We start from the raw sequence: 24,844 nt of genomic DNA, 5'->3' as shown, positions 1-24,844 counted from the left end.
AGTGCTTCAAAGGTCTCTTTACTTATCATGAATTTTGTGGATTTTCTTTCTATTTCTTTGAATAATTTAAATACGAAACCTTGATGTTCATATTATCATCTATAAGTGTATGCAAGTTATATAATTATGATGTACATCTGATAAAAGAAAAGATTTCATCTGAAAAATTTCGGTTAGATATCACGATAGATTCGGCAATTGCCGTTTTACTAAGGTTTGTTATATTTTATAAATAATTAAAAAAACTTGAATGTTTATAAAAGTATTCGATAATCTTTGAGATCGAAAAGCTTTGATTATTTTAAAAAGCCAGAAAAGAATTTGAAGCTTGATTTTGTTTCAGTCAAAGAAGAATTGCTGCCAAGATAGTTTCTTGTTATTTCATTGCATACCACGTTTATAAATATATTACACCAGAGGAGATTGAAATTTCCTTTATTAGTGTTGGATATTTATTTTGGATACTTTGATTTTTCTACAATGTTTGAGAGATCATTACAATGATTATATTAATGCATGAATATAAGCAAGTTTTTTAAATTAATAGTTCCTTTTTTTGGAGGTCAAACAAAGAAAGTTTGGCTTTGCTTATAATGATAGGAACATGTATTTATGTTCCATTTAGGTAGAACAATTTAATTGGGATATTGTAATCAAAGACATTTAAAATATTTTTGAGACTATATTGTTAAAAATAGTCTCATATTATATAAGTAAGGATAATTACAACAAGTTATCAAATAAATTTTATATGCGACAACATTTAAATATTCTAATATATATTAATTAATAAATAATAAAATTTAAACATAATGGCTGAAACACAGCGAATGACTGTTTATGGTAGACATCCTCCCTGTGCTAGTGGAACTCGTTTAGAAGAACGTCGTGCTAGAAGGTAAACCATATAAAAAATGTTAAATTAGAGACCATTTATAATTTTTATTACTTTTCTTATAAAGTACTATTTTAAACAATTTCCATTATAAGGAAGTAGTCTTTTTGATTCTAGATTAGCTTTGAGATTGGAAAGAAATAGAAAGTCGGACAAACCAGATGATTTTATATGTTATGAATCAAGTGATGATGAAGCAGAGACTGTAAGTGAAGGAAAACAATTTTTAAGAACTTCATTTAATTTTGTGGATTATGTACGTGCAAGAGAAACAAATACAAGAGAAGTGAGAAAAATTAATCAAGAATATGGATTTCGACACATATTAACTCATGATTTATTTAAAGAATATTCAGTTAGCTTAAACAACATGAATAAAGTCTTTTGTTCTCAATGGTTAAGTGATAGGCAAGTAGTATTTGGTACAAAATGCAACAAATTGATGGTTTATGATGTAGCAACACAAAAATTAGATCAAATACCATCTCTACATGGAAGACAAATTAATTCAGGAGGTGGTGCTGTTCCTGAGCAGCAATGTGGTATACATTCTGTTCAAATTAATCCTTCTAGGTATTTAAATAAAAAATAATTCTCATTTAAATTTAAAATTCATTATTGCATTATTAAAATTTATAATTTTGCAGAACTCTCCTATCAACTGGAGCAAGAAATAGTAATGAAATAGCAATATATAGGCTACCAACTTTAGATCCAGTTTGCGTAGGAGAAGGTGGTCATAGAGATTGGATTTTTGATATGTGTTGGTTAGATGATGAATTTTTAGTTTCTGGTTCTAGAGATACCAAAATGGCTTTATGGCGTATAGATAATGATCTTGCTGAAGCTCCTGATAAAGCAGATGTGCCAACGCATAGGTATATAAAATAAAAATTATATTTGTATTATATATTATAAAATATTATAAAAATATATAAAATATAAACAAACATATTAACAAATATATTTTATAAGTATATTATTTTTTTTTATATTAGGTTGATTCAACCTGTGTGTGTTAAGGAATGTAGATCTGCACAAAAAGTACGAGCTCTTGTCTTCAATAGAACATATAAAGAAATTGCTGCTATTACTCTGAATAATTTCATTCACATTTGGTCTGCTGAGACTTTTAGACAAAAGATATCTAGAAAATTACCAGTTTGTCAAGAAAATGTTTGTCTTGCTGTACAAGATGATGGTGTTTATGCTGTAGGATGCCGTTCATATACTTTACTTTTAGATGCAAGAACTGTGCAACCTATAAAAAGAATACCTTCACGGTATATAATATTATTTCAATTTCTTCAAATTTATTATAACTTATGATTTTTTTTTTTTTATTCAATCATAATATTTTTTTTATAGATATAGCGGTTGTGGAATTCGATCTGTTAGTTTTCAAGGTTCTGTTTTAACTATTGGAACAGGCTTAGGAATGATGTTCTTTTATGATGTTAGAGCTCAAAAGTATCTTGAATCATCAATTAATTCTAACAGAATTGTTGTATTAAAAGCATCAAAAGGATATGTGGTATGTTTTAAAATTCCTTTTTTTTTTAAATTAAAAGTGTAGTAAACTATCCAAATTGTTTAAAAATTTATTTAAGAATTTTTTTTCTTTTTATATATATATGATTGAGTTAATATTAATATTAATCATAATATTTTTTCATAATAATATCAGTTTCCTGATGAAGAGTACATAGACGGATTTCAAAATGTAAAATATACACCTGCTATATATACTCATTGTTATGATGGATCAGGAACTCGATTATTCACCGCTGGTGGACCTCTTCCCGTAAATCTTTATGGTAATTATGCAGGATTATGGCAATAAAGTTAATTTTAATCAATAAAAGATCCGCATCGATTTTTACGTAAGTAACTATAAATTGTACATTTAACTAAATATTATTAAAATTTTATCTCAAGAGGTATATACACCATAGACTTAAGAAACGTTTTCTGGTCATTGTCATCTTGTATATTCATGTTTGTATAATTTCATTTTCTTTCGATTTTATTATATGAAAGTGAGATGTAAACAATTTTATTTAGGCATTAAAATTTTAAGATAATAATATACACTTTTCAAAGATTTTTATACTTTATGAATAAATGAAGAAGAACGAATGATGAAAAGATTTTATAATTAGAGGTGTATATATCTCAACTGCCTGATAAAATAAGTGATACAAATAAATATATCCAATTTTTTATTATTTCAATTGTATATTGACTCTGAAAGTGATTTTCATTGAACAATTTCATATTACTAATCAATTATATCAACATGTTTGTATGCAATGTGAAAAGAACCAAATTTGACGTATTAATACATTATTGTATATTTAAAATTAATGTGGTGAATGATAATTTTATGATTGACATGATTTATGTTATAACTTTATTATCAGCTTATTGTAAAATTATTAAGCTATTCCTTTTAATATAAAATTTTGCTCTAGTATTATTTATTATATTTGAAATCTAACAAATTATTGAATAAAGATCTCTTATAGAAAATCAATGCATTTTAAAAAAAAAGCACATTATTACAAGTTATGATTACTTATTTAAATTTTTGTCATCTGCATACAGTGTAGTGTTTATAATTCTTATTGTACATTTCTACATCTGTACAATAGAAATAAAAATTTTTAAAATTAATCAACGAATGACACTGCAATGAACATTAAGTTTCTTAGATGCAATCTATCAAGTTGAAATTTTAATACTGGCCTTAAGAGAACAATACACAATGAATATTTGTTATAAAAAATTTATTTTAAGAAAACAATATCTATTAAAATCTTTATAATGTATTTCTATATATCATATAGAATGTCAAACATATATAATTTTAGTCAATGCATGAATTATAAAACAATATTTTATAAATGTGCATAGCAATTGTTAATGTTTTGTTAAATCGAAGATTTAAAAAATATATTCAGTTTATCAATTTAAATTAATTATTTTTTTTAATAATTTTTTTCGTTAATATCATTGTACATATATAATGTTAAATTTATTAATTGTAATAATTCGTATTTGATACGTATAAAGATAAGTATAAATAGATGAAATTATAAATTCATTGAAATTAATTATGATATATGATATAATTTTATGATATTGAAATATCAAAAGAAATCAGCTGTGCACATTTGCAATTAGAAAACATTATATATACACAATCTGCGATAAATTAATTTTTTTATATATAATTCAGCAAATGTATCTTCAATGAATGAATTGTAATAATGTTAATTGTCCAGAATCATTTTATATTTAATTAAATAGATTTATGTCTAATTTTTGAGATAAATGATATTTTTAAATTTTGGTGTACTTAAATGATCAAGTAAGTTCACCAATTTGTTTTATGTATGAAATCTGTTGATATAATAAAAAAATGCAAGTGCATTTTCAATACTTAGAATAAAACATTTTAATGGATCAAGAAATCGTTGATATATAAACAATAAACAATTGAATTATTAGTATATCTCAGTGAATACATGTATATCTGATAACAAATTATATTCTGTTTATATTAACAGATTATAAATTGTTAACATTTATTCATAATATCATTGCATTACATAATGAATAAAAATGTGTGTTGTATTTATAAATTCATGATTAGATTGTACGATGTATATGATCATGCATAATGAATGAATACATTGAATACATTTTAATACAATTATTACATGTACTTTTACTATAAATACTTCAAACATTACTATTATAATACAATGTTACAAACTATCCATAATTTTATTTTTTGATGTATGCAATAATTTTATATATTTCAGAGTATACATTTTCAAAGTAATTATTAATTTTAACTCGCAAAAATCATTCTTTTCCATATAAAATTTTCAAATGACTTCAAATATTGTCCATATTAATACGTCCTAATTTTCATACTAATATCATTTAAACAAAACAAATCTAAGTATCATGTAATTTAACTCAAATAATGCAATAGAAAAAATATACATAAATAATTTTTATACATAAATTATAAATATAAGTTATAAAAAAAAATTTATACAGGTACAATTACTGCATTGCTGCATCAGAAAATATTTTTCGTGTATTATGCTTAGCATATGAAAAAAATTTTGTGAAAAAAATATAATATATTAGAGTAATTTAAAAATAATTATCTTTTAATAATTTTTTTTAATTTTCTTCAATCTTTTCTAAGATGTTTTATATGTATCACATATTTCTTTTTCTGTATCACAAGAATATATTTAGATTTGTTGAATATAATTCAGTATGTTTTATTATATCTGTAGTAAAACAAAAATTATTTATAACTTATGTAAGAATAATACGAATAATATGTAAATTGATTATAAACTTATTTAAAATTTTGTTTTAAAAATTACATCCTTTAATGTTAGAAAAATATCCAGTGCAATTTATATGTATATGTAGAAATTTCTTATAAATTACAATTAGATTATTTTCGTTGTTTCTGTTTTTTAATTAAAGTATTATAACAATTTTAAGCAAATATATATTTCGCTAGAATCAATTATAAAATGTATGTTATTTCTTTACTTTTATTTGATATTTAAAATATTAAATATTTCATACAGGCAGTGCTATTTGATAGATGAATAAACTACATTAATTTTATGTATGTGCGTGCGAGTGTGTGCGTTAAATAATTCATGTAAATAAATATATCAAATCATTAATTACAATTGTGTTTATCAGTTTTTCTTTAAAAGAATTAGAAATAAATATTCAGGGAAAAAGTAATTCCTCTTATTACAAATAATTTATTAATATATATCAATACAAGATTTTTATTTCATTTAGAATCATCACAAATAATGTGTAAAGAGTGTATAATTTATACAAAACACGCAACACTGCGACATACTTGTAATACATGTGATGTAAATATTTTTCAATTCAATTATCGAGGCTTAGCCACTATATTAGATATGTCGTGTCGAAAATGTATTGAGGCGTATAGTAACAGGAGAAAATTTATCTTCATAAATTACTCGTCGATATGTCAGAGTATAGCTTGACGAATAAAAAGAATATTTTAGAGCACATATTTTTTAGTGCATTCTCAGTAATGACAAATTGCTTTTTTGATACGCTATTTTGTTAAGATTAACATAATCTACCATAATTACTATAAACCCATTTTTGGGTATAAATAAGCTCATTTCTTTTTTTTTTTTGGTATAGATTGACAATTGGTATTCTAACGTATAAGTATTGTAAATAAATATACTGATCATAACAATATACATTCTGAAAATAAATAGAGTATTTCACAATTATTGCATAAATTGGTGAGCACTACTGTGAAATCGATCGATTTTCACGGAAAACATCATATTTCAAAATCCTTTCATATCAAAAACATATTTATCATTATTTTTTATTATACAGGCGACTGTAAATAATTGATATCACACATACATTGGATTTCTTTTTTTGATTTTTTTTTCTTTCTTTTTTTTTTTTTTTTTTTTTTCAAAAAATAATTAGGGAGGAAAGTTATTATCTTCCCTTAATTATCTTTTAGCAAATATAAGTATAATTTTCGTTCATGCTCCCCATTGATTGCAAAAATTCAGTCGCGTTTTAAAAAAAATCAAAGATGCCCAGCATCTAAGGCCTTATTTATATCACTAACTAGCATTCCAAGGATAGGTCTATGTTCCGAATCTTGCCTAAAAACGGAATCCAAAAAATCGGAATGCGTTAAGAAATCGAACACTTGATCACATCGATCTTGAGATTTATCTGTAAGATGTGGTTTTATAAATGTTTGTATTGCAGTTCTGCATCGTTCTAATGATTTTATTAAATACGCCCTATCGAAACTGAATTCTAATTCATAAAATGAAACCACAGACATGGCTACAGCTCTAAGGGCAGTTCTTATTTCGGCGAGTTTTGCATCATCGGTAACGTTTAATTGTTGATTACGCTGTAGAAGACCCACCTAGAATGGATGTATTAAATGAAATAGACATATTGATAAAATCTTGTTGAAAAAATCACAATTGCACTTATATCAATAAGTATAGAGAGAAGAACACGTACTTTAATGGATAATTTAACAATATTCTTTAAAACCTTTTCAGGCTGCTTCTTGTCTAAACTAGGATTAGTTTTTGCAGCTCTTTCCATAAGTTTATAAAGATTATCGAGAAGTGATGTAGTAGCATCATCTATCAACAGTGATCTTCCGGCTCCTGTAGATACGACTCTACCGAGAAGTTTTTTTTGTGCTCGGAGACCTAAATCACGAGCACGACTTCCGGTGCCTCCGGCGGGATAAGATCCCCCGTTCAATGTAGTCGCCGACTGCATTACTGAAAAAAAAATTACAAGTGTTGTACCATCTGCTTGGCAAGATGGGGTTGAATAATGGTTCTTTTGTTGAATAAATTTTATACAATTACATTATTAAAAAAGTTAACAAAGCTAATTTCTCTGTATGTATATTATAATAGTATAATGTAAGTATTTAAAATTGTGAATATAATATGTAAGTATTTAAAAAGTCGTAAGATTTTATATACATATGGATTTGTCAAAAATTATTTATTCATAATTATCATAAAATAAGATTATAAATTTGCAATTAATAAATATTGGAAATTTGTAGAAAAATTGGTAAAAAATTCTACAAGGATTAATAATATGGAATTCAAAGAAGAACTTCCTCATATATGATATATATGATATTATGCATAAAAAATAAAGGATACAAAATTATATTAATGTTCACATTCATATTAGTATACAATATATATCAATATATATATATGTATCTATAATACAAACTTTAATTTATAGATTTTTTATTATTTTAGAATTTTTTTTAAAATATTTAATATATTTATTTTGATTAAAGTAATATAAAATAAGATTTATTTTATTGATATATCAACATATTGTGAAAATAATAGTATATATAATGTGCGTGTGATCAGAACTTACCATCAAACATTGGTAGACCGCTGTTTCCTCTAGGCGATAACGGGATTATGAATGAAATAAAGAAGTGTTCTGTGAGCACAGTCGAAACTCAGGCAAAAGTAACTAAAATAAGCAAGGATGTAAAACGAATCAATATAATTTGATGCAAAATATACATGTATAAAACAATATTATATTCAGAAATTAAATGAGCAACATAGAATGATGTTGCGTGTTGTGCAAATGCGTTCGTGCTTGTGTTCTTATTCGTGGGAACGAATCAGAGCATCATACAGTTAACATTTGTGTACCTTGATTGCAGTCGGTTACGGCTACAAGATGATAGAGCAGCCAGCTCTGCAATTCCATTACTGCCGTACCCCACGCCACCTGAAAAAATATATTTAATATATTAGTATATAGAAAATATGATATAAAAATTATTTTATTCTTTATTAAATTATAAAGATAATAAAATTAAATTAATTAATAAAATTATATTTACAAATAAAATGATTTATAATAAATGCTAAAATTATTCTTATTTTTATTGCAAAATTTTAATTAGTAATAATAAAAATGAAACTTCATAAATTAGAAGACTTATAAAAATATTATTATCATTTCTGATTCAATTATTTATTTAAATATAAAAATAAAATGCGAACTAAATGCAATTATATATTTCTGATTAAATATTATATATATATGTACAATATGATTTAAAAAATTTTTAAAATTTCAAAATTTATGTATTTTTAAATTTGAATTTAAATTGAATATAATACAATTTATTTAATAAATATAATATAAAATATAATAATATAATTAATTATATTTTAAATTAATTGAAAATATCTTTAACATATTCATTATTAAATGAAGATGTTTAAATTTAATTCAACAATTATAAAAATTATTCAAATAAACAAAGTATCCAGATTTTTTAAATTATTTTTAAAAATTTCATTATTAAGCTCTACTTCTTTACTACAGAATAAATTATATTATTACAAAATTGATATGAATATATGTAAAAAAGAAAGTAAGAAAAATTGGCGGGTGAAGGATTAAATAGGTTGAAGCACATATACTCCCTCATTCGTGCAATTTATGTCAGTAACTGAGGTCAAACTCGATACACTGGAAATGGAACGTAAAGTGCGTTGTAGTTTGTTGTCGCAAGACATAATCGTATATATGTATACAAACGCACATATATACACATCGAAAAGGTATAGCCATATGGAAGTTGGATCGATTTGTAAGGAGCGTCAAGGCAAGCCAGAGACTCTCATTCTCGTTTGTCGATGTAATATTGTAAATGAAATAAATGTACGTGATGGAATAATCTTGATATCAATATCAGTCAATATCAGTCAAATATTTGAATATTTAAAAAAGTCTTCATTTAATCTTGAATCAAACTTCTAAAGATTTTAACTTATAAAAAGAGTATTCACTTATACTAGTATGTCAAAATCGCTTTTAAACGCATTCGATTTATCGAAACAGTGAAATCATTATCTCTACACGTAATTCAATCTAATGTTTCGATTTATCATTAAAAAGATTTAGATCAATCTCATAGAGATCGTTCATATATTATATAAAAAATAAAAATAAATAAATGGTATTATAGCAAATCAATTTTTTTTATCTACTAAAATTTTAAAATTAAAAAGTTATTATAATAATATTATATAAATATATATAAAATATTACAAAAAAAACAATTAGAATAATAAAAAAAATATAAATAATTTAAAAATTATGTTATAATTTTTTGTATTTATACAAATTTTTATAAACTTAAAAATATTTACAAATCGAAATATAAATTTATTTTCTGAATTATTTACTAGTTAGTTATTTAAGTGTACTATTTTATCTCTACAAGTCAAATTCATAGTCCAATCTTTAAAAATCAAAATAGTCTTCCATAAATCAAACTATCATTTTATAATTTTTTCAATAACAAATTACTAATTTTGTTTTTATTACAAGATTTCTATAATTGAAATATATTTTCTAAAATGATCTACTTTCTTTTATTTAAATGTTGCCCTGGAAAGGAAAGGAAACTACATTCTTCGCAATAATTTTCCAGATTTCAAGTTCCATTTATTTTACACACATATATAAACAAAATATTGTTATAAATTATTTTTGATTAATATGTATATTTTTATCTGAATTTTACTCTAATCTAAGAAAATTCGATAAAACAAAATAAGAAATAATACATATAATATATCGAATGAAATTTAATAAAGAGCTTTTGCTAATAGATTTATAAAACAGATCAAAAGATTCTATTTTGATCTTTATTTATACGAAATTAATGATTCCGTGGATTTTCTATAATTCCGTTTTCTTGCTTCGCTTAAATATTAAACATACGATAAACTTACGTCTATCGAACATGATGAGTCACGAATGACTAATGTATATATGAACTGTTAATTTAATGATATGACATATAATCGAGATTATTTAGAATAACAAATACTATATAATTCTTAATAAAAAAAAATTTAATTAAATATATAATAATTAAAATAATTAACATTATTAAAATTAAACTTATAAAATTATTATTTTATGATATATTATTTTTATATTCTATTTTTTAAAAATTATAATTATTACAATTTTTTTAAATATTTTTTTTTAATATTAATTTTTTCACATTTTTATTTCTAAGTAAATTAATATAGAATAAAGACAACTATTTTATGAAAAAATTATAAAATATAGGTAAAATAGAGATAGTCAAAGTAGATTGGAAATTTGTCATTGCTATAATTAGTTATTTACTTTATATTATCGCAATACTTTGAAAGATATAACTAATAATTTATATTTTCTAACATATATAATTTTTTAATGTTAAGAATGTATACGCATCATATTTGCATATCACATTTATCTTTTGTTTGTTTGAAAATGAAATTTAAAATGCAGGCAATTGTATTGTATTTGAATTTAGAAAAATTTTTGTCATTGATCAAATCTGCAAAATTAAAAAATTTTATTAATTAAAAATAATCATGTAAAAAAAATTAATCAAAGATTTTTTAATATTTATTCGAAAAAAATAATTTATTTATATGTTATTGATAAAATTTTTTTTTATTTTTTATTATTATTTTTCAATTTCTAACCTCTTTAGTAATACAATTAAGTCAATATTTCCAATACTTCTCGCTTATTAGTCATAGTTTAAATCCGGTATGCATTTATTATCAACAAAAATATATTAGAAATGATTGATTATCAATTCTCTTCAGTTCATTCGTTTTTTAAATATATAGCAGATTAGAATAAGAAATATTGAATGAAATAAAGAAATAAAGAAAAATTCAATACTGAAATATAAATATGAAAATGTTATTATATTTTTCTGCTTAAAATGATATAATTTAGATCATATTTATTATAATATTTATCATAATATATTAATTTATTTAATGAATAAAATATAATGAGTTATATTTTATCATTATTATCATTAATATTTTATCATTAAATGAATAAATATTTAAATATAGTTGTGTTTAATATCATTGTTATCGAAAATATTTTAATAGTTTGATTAAAATAAATTTTATAATTATAAAATAGGAAATATGAAAATTTTATTTTTCATACCTTGATAATTCATTCGTAATTTAAGATATCGATGATCAGATTACAGATCAGAGAAAATATTCGATTATTATTATTCAATTATATATCCTATAAACTTAATAAGTTTAAAGGAATTGAAATTCTTATTATTTGTGTTTTTTTAACTCATTTAATAATTTAGAAAAATTAATTATTGTTATCTTTATCAAACGATTTCAGAGTGGAATTAATTCTTTCTTCATAGCGGTTTATTACGTATCATTAAATTTACGAAACTAAAAAATTTTCGTCTTAATGCCATGCAAAAATAAACTATTCTATGTTGATTTATATGTCCCAATCATGTTTCAATAATTCGAAGTATTAAATTTTTATCATTATTATAAAATAATTTAAAAATGAAACTAACCTATCTTTTTATAATAAATTATATATTTCATTGTTGTGTGTGTGTGTGTGTGTGTGTGTATGTGTGTGTGTGTATTTATAAAAATAAATTTACGAAAATATTTATTTTTTCACAAAATATTATATATTCAAATTCAATATATATATTAAATCAATCAAATTTTATTTTAACTTATTTTCTTTAATATATTTTTTAATATTTTAAAAATAACGAATTGTCAAAACGACTTCAAATCAAAAACTCCCTTCTTTTTTTCACTTTTCGATTTCCTTAACGTTTTTCTTTTTACTTCAAAAGATGCAGCTGTCACACCGACAGCTGTGCAACTGGCACGAACCTTCTTGTTAAACTGAGCATCTTGTCTGAGAATATACCCACCACCTGCCCTTCGATCGATGTGTTCAGTTTTATGTGTGTATAAACGCACATGTCGAATACGAGATGCGCACGTGCTCACACGACAGTTACGAGATGGATTATGCTCTATCCACAAAGGTCACACGTTCCTCTTAAATACAACTTTTAAAAAATATTCCTGTTTGGTCGTCTACAGTGGTCGTTTTTGAATATTAATTTCTCATACTATGATTGTACAAATGAGATCTCGTATGGAATGTAATAAAAATATAATAAAATATATAAAAATATTTAATCTTTAAATATTTTATTATATAATAAAATAAAATAAAATAAAAAAAAATAAACAGAAAAAGTAAATTTATATTGGATTCTTCAAAACAATAGGAGGGACATATTTTCGTCGCTACTATCTGTTTTAAATATATAGCTTATTCAAGGCCGAAGATCGTAAGCATGATATAATAATAAAATTTTAAATTATATCAACAATGTCTCAAAAATATTGTAAAACATCATAAACAATTATTTTATTCTTAACATTTACAATTGTCTTAAAAATTTTACTATATTAAACACATAGTTCGAATTGCTTCGGCGAAATGAAACTATAGAATTTATATGTAGCATATAATTCAAGTAAGTTGATTGATTGATGTAACGCGAATCAGCTCGTTATGTATCGCAAATGTAGTTGCCGCGATTATTGGTGAACGTATGAGATGAATTCACGGAGTTAAAAATGATCGATAAAAATGTGAATCATGGTCTGGTAATTAGAAACAGTATAGTATATACAGTATGAAAATGCCCGTTGTACAACAACTTCATTCATTGTACGGTAACTCATACAAAAAATTACCTATTTATATATGGATTCATAATTCATAAAATGACGAAAATATGATTTACATTAAATAAAAAAAAATATTGCTTTTATATTTGTGTTCTCTTTTTCTATTTGTTTTTGGATATACGCGGCCGCGTGGATGAAAATCATGTATTGTGGAAAATTTCATGCTGATAATCGATTAATTCACAATATCTTGGAACTTTGGCTGTTATATTCTAAATATATATATATATATATATATATATATATATATTGAGGAGTTTTTATATTACTTTATTACATTTTTGATATCTACCATTTTTATTGTGTCAACCGTACATATAAGGAATTAAGTTACATACATCCGTTCGGCCATGACTAAGTGACGCAATTAAACGAACTCGTCGCTTTTGCGAAATTCAAGTTTCCATTATATTACATACTTTCCTTTTTATGAGATTCGATATTACGTCAAGAATATGTATGCGATGTTACAAAAACTATTACTTTTTTCATTTCTGTGAATTTTATATTAATTATATTTTCAACAATTTCATATGTATATATATTATTGTATTATGAATATTTTTTTGTTTAGTTTACTTCGATAAGATGGATATGATATCATCACAAAGTATATCATAATGAATTAATGAAATATAAAATTTTGAAAATAAATATTATATTATTATAATATTATATATTATATTATATAATATTAATTTATATTAAAAAATATTAAAATGAAATATTTAAAAATAGCATTTAACATTTTACGAATTTTACATTGAACAAGTTCTTTTCGATCATGCGTATCTATCCGACGGTAAATTTATTTGTTTTAAATTTAGATTATTTAGCGATTTCATTCTTGATGAAGAAATAGTTTTGTTCATAATAAATTAATTTAAATTTTGAGCGCGCACTAACCTCGGTTGATGTCTGGGTCGCGACTGCGACCCCAACACTTGACAATGAAGTTTCTCTTTTCCAACGACCGTAGGATAGATATTATTCTACTATTTTGTTTGCGTTCCACTTCGTTTGCATATACATAAAAAATTTCACTGATAGCTTTTAAAATATTTTATCAAATGAAAGATAATTGAACACAATATACAAATACACAAAAAAAAACGAGAAACACCGGCAATAATAAAACACGCTTTTCTCGAACTACACAGTCTCTTCGAATGAACGAACGAACGTCGTCTGTTGTGATCTGCGAACCCACCCCGGTTACCATGGAATCATCATTCCGCGAGGTGGGGCGCATGTGGCAGCTACACTCGGGCAACTTCGTAGTGTCAAGGAGTTTTCTTCGTAGTACGCGTTCATTCGTTGATGGGGTTGTTGTGAACGAGAAAAAGAAGAAATATGACTACAAAACTTCTCAATTTAACGGTAGTAAAATGTTTTTTTTAAATAAATACTACATTCATTAAATGTTAATTTTAGTTCTATAAAAAGTGAAAATATATATAATTTTTGCACATTTTTATTATGATGACAGGCATTAGATTAGAACTATTTATATATATATTTTTTTGTTTTTATTAGAATTTTTAAAATTTATATATAATGACAATTTAAGATGTATTTGAATTGCTACTAATTCTTTTGTTATTTTTAATATGACATATTTTAGATATATATCTACCAAGTGTCTTCATTAAAACAGAATAGTTAATAACATATTTTAAAATCATAATATTTTTATTAATTGACATTCTTAGAATAATGGTTCTAAGCACAGAGAATCTGTGAGAACTTTACAAATAGAATTCATGATAAAATGTAAAAATGTTATTTTTCCTTCCTGCTTTAACTCTGTGCGTTTGATATGAGATTTGGTTGCTGCAAATATTTTATAGATTGTTAAATATATTACCATACCTCTTGAATTTTTAATAAATGTTTGTATGCTCGATCAGAGATATTAAGAGCAGCATTCATTATACATAAATCAGTTTCTCCTAAAAGGCTTAAACCACATAAACCTAAAAATTATAAAAATCCATAAAAACCTAAAACCTAAAAATCACCAAATATTCATATTATTTTTATTGTAAAATTTTAAATATTCTATTTTTTACATACCTAAGTATGTATGAAGAGGATCTGGCAAACAATCAGCAAACTTTCCAAATCCTCCAACAATACTGTCTTGAGTTTCAAGAAGGAATGCTCTATTCTTATCAGGATCTGATAATTTATTAATATCAAGCATTTGTAGAGTTGCACCCACCCAAAAACTATAGCAAGTATCAGAAGGCTTTCCAGGTCGTCCATGAAAGCCACTATCTTGTCTCATAAGACACCATCTTTTTAGTCTATTTAATTGATCATTTGTCAATACATTATGAAGTTCATTCATGAGGAATAGACTAGCTACAGCACAATATGTAGATCCTCCATGTGATTCAAGACCAGGTCCTTGGCCCATTGCTCCATCATATGACTATAATCATTGTTGAGATATTGTGCTATGATAAAATTAAGTAGACAAAGCCAATTTTTGTTAATACTCTTTATATGTAAAAATATAAAAACAAAAAGATAAAAACTTACAATGCTTTTTAAAATATAATCAATTGCTTTTGTTTTATCAATGCCTGACCAATCATTTAAAATTATAGATATACAACAAGCACAATAAAGAAATCTCATATCACTTTCACATCCTGTTATAATAGCTGTAAATGATCCATCTGGATTTTGACAAGCTCGCATTCCTTCAATAATGGATTTTTTATCAACACGACTTAAATCATCACCAAGAATTAAAAGAGTAACTAATCCAATATATGTCATTGCTAAATGACCACATTGATATTTTGGAGCATCCTTTGGTATTGTTGTAGAAGGTTGAAAACCTGAACGTGGTCCAGCTCCAGTTACTTGAAGCCTATAGATCCAGTTAATTGCTTCTAATTTTGTTTCTTCGCTAAGATCATTTAAGCAATTTAATATATCTAATCCTGATATAGCAAAAAATGCTACTGCAAGTCTAGAACAGTCAAATTCTGCTGAACAATTGGGCATTATTTGTAATAACCTCTGGAAATATTTAGCATGCTTTTTCGTTGCTAATTGCGATGGCATGTTGTATCCTGTTTTTGTATGATTAAATAAAATAATACTTCAAATATATGCTGATATAATGAAGGAGAATATTGAGTTTAAATTTATTGTGCGAATGGAAAAGAATTCCATTAGAATTATAATAAAACCTACTAGAGAGCGCTTCAATTCTAAACGATAGGTGTAGTTACTACTAGGGGGCGACAAAAATAATTCGTTGAACGCACGCGTCGCCGGCAAACTAGCCCTTTCTTGCGCACGCCGGACGTTCGCCGCAACACGCACCAGCCGCGAAAATTACGCAAACTACATACTACCCCGGAAAACGGAGATAACGAGAAATACGCAGTAAGTTAAGTTTCAATTAACCGTATACATCTGTCCGCTTCGTGAATACTTTCTCGCGGTAGTTTCTCTGGCTAGTACGGTAGCGCGTTGATTTGCGCGGAGGTAGTTTGTCGGAGGACGACGCAGGGTTCTCGTGGAAGCGGCCACTGAGGGCGCGGCATTCTTGCAATTGTTGCGCCCGGCTCCAACAGAATAACCAATAGGAGCCGCGGCAGCGCCGCCATTCTATCGAGTTCGTGGCACGCCCTACAACTTCCTCCATTGTCCTTCTTTCCGGGATTCTCTGCGAGGAAGGATGGCTCAGAACAATTATTTTGGGTTTACTCACGGCGGAACGCAATATGGGTACGAAATCGATTGCATACCATAATTATTAAGTAGTTAGTGTTAAGTTTTTCGAAAAATCGTGACGGTAACTACGTTGGCGGGAGTAATAACTGTTCGTTAAAATCGGTGCACGCGAGAGCCCAGCCGGCTTGGCCGCCATTTCTTGCTGAGAGTAGAGCGTCCATCGAGCGTCTCTCCCGGGCACGGATCCGATAGAGGTCTTTTTCGTTTTGCCCGTTTCCATTTCTCATTTTATTCCTTGTATATAAGAAAACCTATTGTTCTTTTGAACAGAGCGACCAGCGCAGCCGCTTATCAGACTGGTCAAGCGGGATACGCAGTAACTCCAGCGGCAACTGCCGCCACGTACACTCAACGACCTGCTGCCGCTGCAGCTACAGGTTACGAAACCTATCAAGCAGCCGCTGCTGCAGCTGCTACTGGGACAACATACGCTGGTAAGTTTATTTTGATTAATTTTATTTTCTTTTTTCTTCTCTTTCTATTAAGTATACAACTCTCATGTGTTAAGGATTTTAAAATCTATCTAATTCTGTTTTTCTTTATAGCTGCTAATCCTGGTACTGTGGCTCAAACATACGATTACGGTTACGGACGTGCTGCTCCTGCAGCTACATACGACGCAGCTAAAACTTACTACCAACAACCTGCTGCTGCTGCAGCCACTTATACTACTACAGAGACACATTATCAAGCTGCAAAACCTGCATATAGTACAACTAGTGCTTACACGGGTACAGCAAGACAAGCTACTACTACTGGACAAGCTAAAACATACCAAGCTTCAAGTACAGCTTATCAACAATCTAATCCTACTCAAAGTGCTACATATTCTTCTGGATATACAGCACCTGCTACACCCGCTGCTACACCATCAACAGCGACAAATAGTAAGTTTTCATTAAATCATTATATGTATATATATGTTAATATTTTTCGCCAAAATTGAAAATCCTATGTAAATGTCCTGCTAACCGTGACGTAGGCACTAATAACATGAAATTGATCCTCTGGCTGTTCAAATTGTACATATGGATGATATATAAAATTTTGCTAACATTTTAAATCATAATGTGGTTTAAAAGTTTAGCAAAATTGAATTTTTTTGAAATTATAAAATTAATATCGTATAAAGATTTTTTGATTATTATACAATATACTTGATAATTTCATCAAAAGAATGAATTCATTTTGATGGATACAAGTTAGTAGAATTGTTTCATGAATATAAAGGATTGACTCCTCCAAAGTTTGAGGTTTCAATTTCATTTCCCTTAGAAACGGCGAGTACAACGTATTCCGGCTACGACGCAGCGCTATATAGCGCTGCGACTATGTATGTAGCCCAACAGAGTGCAAACAGCAATTCAACTAACCAGAAGACTGGAGGTTGGCAGGGCTACGGACGGAAGGGATTTGGCACTGGAGGGGGAGGAATGAAGGCAATGCGGCCCAAGCAGCCTCCTAAGCCTCAACAACTACACTATTGCGATGTCTGTAAGATCAGCTGTGCTGGACCTCAAACATATCGTGAACATCTGGAGGGTCAGAAGCATAAGAAGAAGGAAGCTTCTCTGAAAGTACCACAACAACCACCGGCACGTGGAGCAGGCAACAGTCTGCGTTGTGAACTTTGTGATGTTACTTGTACTGGAAATGATGCATATGCTGCTCATATTAGAGGAGCAAAACATCAAAAGGTCGTTAAGTTACATACTAAACTTGGAAAACCAATACCAAGTGCAGATCCAACTGTCTTAAATCCAAAACCAGCAGCAGCAGCTAAAACAGCAGGAGCTAAGAAACCGACAGTAACAGCTACTCCTAAAATTAACTTTGTTGCTTGTAAGTAATTTTTTTTATAAATACAAAGTTTTAAATTAAATTGTATATAAATATTATAACAAATTGAAAATTTATTATTAATAATATTATGTATATTTAAAGCTGGAAATTTGGGAACTGTAAATCAAAATCAAACTGCGGAAATTAAATCTGAAGAAACTGCAACAGAGGAAACTGTAGAAGAAACAGCTGTTGATGAAAAAGATATTCAACCAGTTGGTCAAGAATATATAGAGGAAAATAAATCAGAAGATGGAAAAATTATAAGTTTTAATTGTAAGCTTTGTGAATGCAGATTTAATGATCCTAATGCCAAAGATATGCATATGAAAGGAAGGCGGCATAGATTTGCTTATAAGAAAAAAGTTAATCCAGATTTAGTTGTTGATATGAAACCAAGTCTGAAACAAAGAAAAATGCTAGAAGAAAAATTACGTAGGCAACAAATGCGAGATGAGTATCTACGCCGTAGAGAAGAAATTAATCAATTAGGACCTATGGGTCCAATGATGGATGAAGAAATGATGTATTGGGAAGAAAGACGACGTTATGAAGAAGAATGTGAATATTATGAATGGTATCGACGTTATGGACGCGGGCCTGGAGCTCCACCGATACCGCGACCTTTCCCAGGACCACCTCCGATGATGATGTTTCCTGGACCTCAAAGAAGGCCGGATTCTTCTGATGATAAGCATGTATTAGCTCATCATACAACTATTTATCCTAAAGAACAAGAACTGCTGGCAGTTCAAAAAATCGTTTCTCATACTGAAAAAGCATTGAAATTTGTATCTGATACGTTAGCAGAAGCTGGTAATTATCTTTTCTATTATCTTATTATCTTTTGTTATGCGTTTATAATTATTTTTATATTTATATTATATATATCTTTATAATTATAGGCAAAAAAACAGCACCACCAACTACTAATGCCTCAGCAACAACATCAACTACAACTTCACAGCAACAATCACAACAACAGCAACCACAACAACAACAAAATGCAGATCCAGTAAAAATTAAAGAAGATTCTGATAAGAAGAAAACAACAACACCACAAAAAGAAGATGGTAGTGATGGTAATTTGTTTTCATTCCAAAAAGAAAAAGAAGATTCAAGAATATTAAGAGGTGTAATGCGTGTCGGCAATTTGGCAAAAGGACTTTTATTATCTGGTGATAATCATGTATGCCTTGTTGTTCTGTGTGCAGAAAAACCAACACGGTCAGTTGGAAAAAATGTATATCTTTATACTTAAATATATTAAATATTTTTTATAAAATGACTTATAAATATTTTTCTTTTTACAGATCATTGTTAAACAAAGTTGCTGAAATTCTTCCAGCACAATTGAAAATCGTAGCTCCAGAAGATACTTACAATGTTGGAAAGCATCCAGAATCAGCTGCATTAACTGTTTCAGGAGGCAGCGTGACTGTTAGCGTAACTCTTACCAGTCCTTTAATGCGCGAAACGCCTAAACCAGCTGTAGCTGCAGGTGATTTGATCGTTTTATATTTTGATAGTGGCCAAGAAAAGGATAACTGATAATTTTAGAGATTTTATAAAAAATATCTTTTTATTTTCATGCTATTTTCTTGAATATGTGGTTTATGAATTTTGTTTGTTCTTTTCATGGCCCAAAAGCTTCTTTGTAAATTTTTTTAAGCACCAGGATGATGCAGGGGCAGCCAAGGACTTCAACGGTTGCCAGTGTATATACGCTCTAACATACAAAATTTCCTTTTCTTTTCGATACAGCTGCATTTTAGTGTGTCCACGACTGTGTATCATTTAAACTTTTAAAAGTATGAATATAAAAAAATGTAAGAGCGTACATAGAAATATATCAGCCATTTTTTAACGGAAAAGAGAGAGCGTAAACTTGATACGATTAGACGTCACTTTTCTTCCTTTTAAGTTAATTGTAGTTGTATACTCTTAGTTTAATTGATAGTTAAGCTGGAGTCTCCATAAAGAAGAGAATATGTGTTAGTACGAACGTGGACACGCTTTTGGTATGAGGAAACAACGCTGAGGCAATCTTAAAACTATGGACTTTTTGATCATGCATTAATAATTTTGAAGAAAACCCTCTATTGTCGAATGCTGTACGCATAATACACAATGCGCAGTTAACTCCAATTCATAACCGATGATTCTTTTGATAGTGTTACTTTAACATTTACTTTTAAGTAATGCTGTCAATATGAATAAGAATTATCGGTCGTTCTTTTATAATGCGAAGAAAGGACGTTCATGAATAGGAGTAATGTATCATTGTCGTGTACTACATTCGATTAGGTTTATTTTTGTTTTAATAAGAATGTTTTAGGCTATGCCCTCAAGTTTAATGTACTTGAGTTAAAATATAGTTATATATAGAGGGAAAACCCAAGTTGGGCATGATCAAACACTCTAAGTGTTGTCTAAGCGTGTTGTGCTTTCTTTGTTGGAATCTCAGATAATGCTGGACAGCAGCAACAGGGAGCTGCTCAACCGCAAACAACGCCCGCGACGCCCGCTGTGACGAAACCAGATCCACCAGATGTACTTCCCAAGGCTAAGTGTTTGGAGGCTTTAGCTGCACTCAGGCATGCCAAGTGGTTTCAGGTTTGAATCAATCAACTCTCAGTTCAAGATCTCGAATTGTCAGTGTCAAATTGTTGGCACTAATGACTTTTTCTGTTATTTTTTCCTAATACGTGAACGCGTGCAAGTTGTCCTCTCTCTCTGTCCGCAAAAAAGAGCAGTCTTAGAACTTCCAGCCTTGTGACAATTTTATTTTTATTACCATCTATCTTCTTGTTGATATGATTTTGTCTGAAACGTTTATTTGATTACGTTTGATGTTTTAACTTTATAGATTTGCCAATCCACTTTATCCATTTAATATTTTATAAGAAGTGTTGAAAATCTTTATAAAGCAATTGTTTATAATTTATAATCTGTATATTAGTTACTATAAGTGGATGGTAGTGGCAATATGTAATTATCAACAAAATTTGAATAAAAAAAAGAAAGCAAAAAATACATATATGTATATACATATATATATATATAGCATACTTTCAAAAACAAAAAACATCGAATGTGCAATCAGATAGTTTCAGGCAAGAAGTTTAAGCATTATGTAAGTGTGAATTGTAGCATTTAAATATTGATGCACATCAAAAGCATTTACATTTGCTTTACTTCAAATCATCAACATCCAGAATAATAGGAAACTATTTGCAGACAATCTTATAAAATTGCGTAATTTCTCTTCAAAGGATGTAGTTTTATTTTTGTTTATAATGCACTGAACTACTTTATGATGCTTATGATTAAAGCTTATTCATTATTCTGGATTAATCTTAATGCATTGTAGCCTAGACTGAGTCTGTTCTAGGTCTGTCTTAGAAGTTTTTAAAGTTAGTATATAATTCTTTAAAAATATGTACTTTATTTCATATTTTCTATAGAATGTGCATTGTGAGCACTTAATTAATATATTAAAAGACAGACAAGCACAAACACACAGTGGTGTCATAAGTATATCGGGTGTTTTTTAGTTATAAGTTTAATAGTTATATTTGGCAGTTTAACAAGTGTACAATTTTTCTAATATATTGCACTTTTTTTTAAATATTATGTTAGGTATTAATTGTTCAGGAAATACTTAATATAAACACCCGATAATTTTGATATGGGCTAATATTTAGGAGCTATAGGCACGAGGCTGGGAGGATAGCTAAAGCCCACACAAAGCAAATTAAAAGTAGTTTAGGGCGTCACATCTCCAGAAGATATTGAGACTTTAATGTGGTTATTATTGTTATCATATTGAAATACTAATCGTATTTAACAGGCTAGAGCAACTTCACTGCAGAGCTGTGTAATGGTTATTCGCATAATGCGTGATCTTTGTAACCGTGTACCCACTTGGGGACCATTAAACCCATGGGTTAGTATGGAATAACTTTCTATTATGCAAATATCTTAGTTTAATTTATTTGAAATAAAATAAAATAAAATAAATATTTAACACTTCAAAAAGCAAAGAAATAAAAATAAGAGATTATTAAATTTTCAGGCGCTAGAACTGTTAACTGAGAAAGTAATTAGCACTGCTGGAGGACCTCTTAGTCCAGGTGAAGCTTTAAGAAGACTTTTGGAATGTGTTGCTGGAGGAATATTGCTTCCAGGCAGTCCAGGTATAATTAATTTGCAACGAAATTAATATAAGTAATAAAAATATTTGATTTTTTTAAATATTTTGAAATAAAATGATGATTCAGATGACGAGACTGAGTATATTGTGAAATCCATCCAGATTCTAAAAATCGAGTATTTCGATTTTTGTATCTTAATGGTATTCTTCACAATATTATATAGATGATTGGCAATCTGACTTTATATATTTATATAAAATTTTACAAATGATTTCTAAGAAAAATAAATGGTTACAAATAATATATTTCTGTAGGATTATCTGATCCATGTGAAAAAGAACCAGTTGATGCGATAGGCAATATGACAGCTCAACAAAGAGAAGATATAACTGCTTCGGCACAACATGCTCTGCGGTTGGTTGCATTTCGTCAAATTCATAAAGTTTTGGGTATGGAACAACTTCCACCACCTAAATATAAGGGCCGATATGGTAGGAAACGAAGACGTGACAATAGTAACGGAGAAGGAACAGATAGCGAGGCTTCGAAAAAAGATAAAAAAGCAGAGGAGATCAAAATGGAGACAGACTCCAAGTAGATCTACCAAAATATTTGCTTTATCGATTTACTCGTAACTTATATAGTATAAGAAATAAAATTTTCTCGTGTCAATTGCTTGTTCAATGAGGTGTTTCTATACTGGAAAGATATCAAAGATTAAAACAAGACTAACGATCTATTAATATAGTGTTATGATTATTTAGAATGTAGTCTCCCTTTGGACAACCAATGGCGCATCGTTTTAATTTGCAATCATGATTTTAATGACGAAAGAAATTATTAGGTCAGATTATATCATTGTACCTTGACTTCGTTTTTGAACGTATAACATCGTCGAATTATCGCGTTACTACTAGTACTAAGTTTTCTGTTTTAATGATAAAAAACTGATGTACTGCTTCGATTGTTATAAGCAATTTAATTTTTTAGTAAGTTCTGAACATCTTTAAAGTAAGGAATACATTATTTCAGATTTCATTTGTTAAATTCATTTTACGTATAAACACTAGATTTTAGTGTTATTACAAAATATGGATAATGTTATTCTTAAGATATATAAGAAAACCTTTGCAACTATTTTACTAAAGGTTTTTGAGAAAAGACTTATAATCTTTCCTAAACAGGCAATTGGTACGATTAGTTCCAGCACTAGGATTTTGTCAAAGAAAATGATGAATGCGTTATTAGTTCTGAATTACTTATTTAGCTATATTTGAAAGTCACAATGTATGATGAAGAAGTTTAATAGAAAGGGTGGCAAGAAACTGAACATTTATAAGTTTTGAAGTTAAGAGTAGGTTAGTTTGTATTGAGAATTCGTGTGTATGTTGTGTGTGTAGTCGTAAAGAAGTGCAGAATGTTTCCCTGCACAAAACAACTAACACCGTATGTTCTCACCGCGTGTACTGATTCACGCAGAAGATTCCAAGAAAGCAGAGTTGAAAATCAATTATTAAAATAGATGCTTTGCTGTCCAATGAGGGTTAAGTGCACGTGTCAAGAATTCCTAATATTTTACTATAGTTTGTTTAAAAATTTCACAGGAAATCGAATATAATTTCAAAATGTTCATACGTAATAAATTTTGTTTCTGACACAGTGTATGAATCTTCTGTTGTACACATGCAAATCCTCTTTGAATAAATCGAACATGCATGAGATAAATATAAAGTTTTCTTCACTTCCATATTCCTTTGCATATTACAGTACATATTGTATAAGAGCTTTTATCAATAAGATAAGTTAATAAGAATTATTCTCTTTAATAAGAAGGCCACACACACAATAGCACTTCGATTTTACTATTATAATTATTAATTAGTTAATTTTCTACAAGAAGAAACACTTAACATACAAAGAAAGTTAATTTATTTTTGGATGGCACCGAG

At 27.8% G+C, this 24,844-nt stretch overlaps 4 protein-coding genes across 8 annotated transcripts; 2 read left to right on the top strand and 2 right to left on the bottom strand.

Annotated features, from left to right (window-relative positions):
* The first annotated feature begins 73 nt into the window (after positions 1-73).
* Positions 74-3,327, top strand: LOC122710506 (DDB1- and CUL4-associated factor 12). Of its 2 annotated transcripts, none has more exons than XM_043928408.1 (7): positions 74-214; positions 344-898; positions 998-1,468; positions 1,543-1,773; positions 1,894-2,178; positions 2,264-2,429; positions 2,583-3,327. In XM_043928408.1, exons 2-7 carry the CDS (start codon positions 813-815, stop codon positions 2,736-2,738), a joined length of 1,395 nt encoding a protein of 464 aa, XP_043784343.1. In that variant the 5' UTR covers positions 74-214; positions 344-812; the 3' UTR covers positions 2,739-3,327. The 2 variants fall into 2 exon arrangements, with proteins under 2 accessions (XP_043784343.1, XP_043784344.1); XM_043928409.1 differs by having other exon boundaries at positions 1,013-1,468; positions 2,583-3,326.
* A 2,393-nt stretch (positions 3,328-5,720) lies between these two features.
* LOC122710513 (tumor necrosis factor alpha-induced protein 8-like protein) lies at positions 5,721-14,435 on the bottom strand. 3 transcript variants are annotated; one of them, XM_043928418.1, is made up of 5 exons: positions 14,044-14,435; positions 8,194-8,272; positions 7,904-8,005; positions 7,001-7,272; positions 5,721-6,899 (listed from the first exon to the last, which is right to left on the bottom strand). In XM_043928418.1, exons 3-5 carry the CDS (start codon positions 7,911-7,913, stop codon positions 6,546-6,548), a joined length of 636 nt encoding a protein of 211 aa, XP_043784353.1. In that variant the 5' UTR covers positions 7,914-8,005; positions 8,194-8,272; positions 14,044-14,435; the 3' UTR covers positions 5,721-6,545. The 3 variants fall into 3 exon arrangements, with proteins under 3 accessions (XP_043784353.1, XP_043784354.1, XP_043784355.1); XM_043928419.1 differs by lacking the exon at positions 14,044-14,435 and adding an exon at positions 11,537-11,918; XM_043928420.1 differs by lacking the exon at positions 7,904-8,005 and having other exon boundaries at positions 14,276-14,389.
* A 196-nt stretch (positions 14,436-14,631) lies between these two features.
* On the bottom strand, positions 14,632-16,538 carry LOC122710512 (geranylgeranyl transferase type-1 subunit beta). Its single transcript, XM_043928417.1, has 3 exons — positions 15,685-16,538; positions 15,214-15,574; positions 14,632-15,113 (listed from the first exon to the last, which is right to left on the bottom strand). Exons 1-3 carry the CDS (start codon positions 16,216-16,218, stop codon positions 15,001-15,003), a joined length of 1,008 nt encoding a protein of 335 aa, XP_043784352.1. The 5' UTR covers positions 16,219-16,538; the 3' UTR covers positions 14,632-15,000.
* A 123-nt stretch (positions 16,539-16,661) lies between these two features.
* On the top strand, positions 16,662-24,620 carry LOC122710496 (zinc finger RNA-binding protein). 2 transcript variants are annotated; one of them, XM_043928391.1, is made up of 11 exons: positions 16,662-16,890; positions 17,167-17,330; positions 17,442-17,783; positions 18,283-18,738; positions 18,841-19,554; positions 19,644-19,965; positions 20,052-20,239; positions 21,206-21,354; positions 22,592-22,687; positions 22,817-22,937; positions 23,210-24,620. In XM_043928391.1, the coding sequence occupies exons 1-11, from the start codon at positions 16,841-16,843 to the stop codon at positions 23,491-23,493; spliced, it is 2,886 nt and encodes a 961-aa protein (XP_043784326.1). In that variant the 5' UTR covers positions 16,662-16,840; the 3' UTR covers positions 23,494-24,620. The 2 variants fall into 2 exon arrangements, with proteins under 2 accessions (XP_043784326.1, XP_043784325.1); XM_043928390.1 differs by having other exon boundaries at positions 16,663-16,890; positions 18,172-18,738.
* Positions 24,621-24,844: the final 224 nt, after the last annotated feature.

Source organism: Apis laboriosa, unplaced genomic scaffold (genome assembly GCF_014066325.1).
Source record: "Apis laboriosa isolate Shangri-la unplaced genomic scaffold, ASM1406632v1 scaffold149_cov153, whole genome shotgun sequence".
Classification (NCBI taxonomy): domain Eukaryota; kingdom Metazoa; phylum Arthropoda; class Insecta; order Hymenoptera; family Apidae; genus Apis; species Apis laboriosa.
This window is presented reverse-complemented; position numbering and strand designations above follow the sequence as displayed.

Excerpts from the sequence above, each read along its gene's own strand:
- LOC122710512 (XM_043928417.1), bottom strand. The coding sequence starts at position 16,218 with ATGCCATCGCAATTAGCAACGAAAAAGCATGCTAAATATTTCCAGAGG. Across the intron at positions 15,575-15,684 it reads ATTATATTTTAAAAAGCATT|TCATATGATGGAGCAATGGG; the intron begins GTAAGTTTTTAT and ends CAATGATTATAG. Across the intron at positions 15,114-15,213 it reads TCCTCTTCATACATACTTAG|GTTTATGTGGTTTAAGCCTT; the intron begins GTATGTAAAAAA and ends TATAATTTTTAG.
- LOC122710496 (XM_043928390.1), top strand. The coding sequence starts at position 16,841 with ATGGCTCAGAACAATTATTTTGGGTTTACTCACGGCGGAACGCAATAT. Across the intron at positions 19,966-20,051 it reads TGTGCAGAAAAACCAACACG|ATCATTGTTAAACAAAGTTG; the intron begins GTCAGTTGGAAA and ends TTCTTTTTACAG. Across the intron at positions 22,938-23,209 it reads ATTGCTTCCAGGCAGTCCAG|GATTATCTGATCCATGTGAA; the intron begins GTATAATTAATT and ends ATATTTCTGTAG.
- LOC122710506 (XM_043928408.1), top strand. The coding sequence starts at position 813 with ATGGCTGAAACACAGCGAATGACTGTTTATGGTAGACATCCTCCCTGT. Across the intron at positions 899-997 it reads GAAGAACGTCGTGCTAGAAG|TCTTTTTGATTCTAGATTAG; the intron begins GTAAACCATATA and ends ATAAGGAAGTAG. Across the intron at positions 1,469-1,542 it reads GTTCAAATTAATCCTTCTAG|AACTCTCCTATCAACTGGAG; the intron begins GTATTTAAATAA and ends ATAATTTTGCAG.
- LOC122710513 (XM_043928420.1), bottom strand. The coding sequence starts at position 14,389 with ATGCGCCCCACCTCGCGGAATGATGATTCCATGGTAACCGGGGTGGGT. Across the intron at positions 8,273-14,275 it reads GTGTAGTTCGAGAAAAGCGT|GTGGCGTGGGGTACGGCAGT; the intron begins GTTTTATTATTG and ends ATATTTTTTCAG. Across the intron at positions 6,900-7,000 it reads TTGTTAAATTATCCATTAAA|GTGGGTCTTCTACAGCGTAA; the intron begins GTACGTGTTCTT and ends CATCCATTCTAG.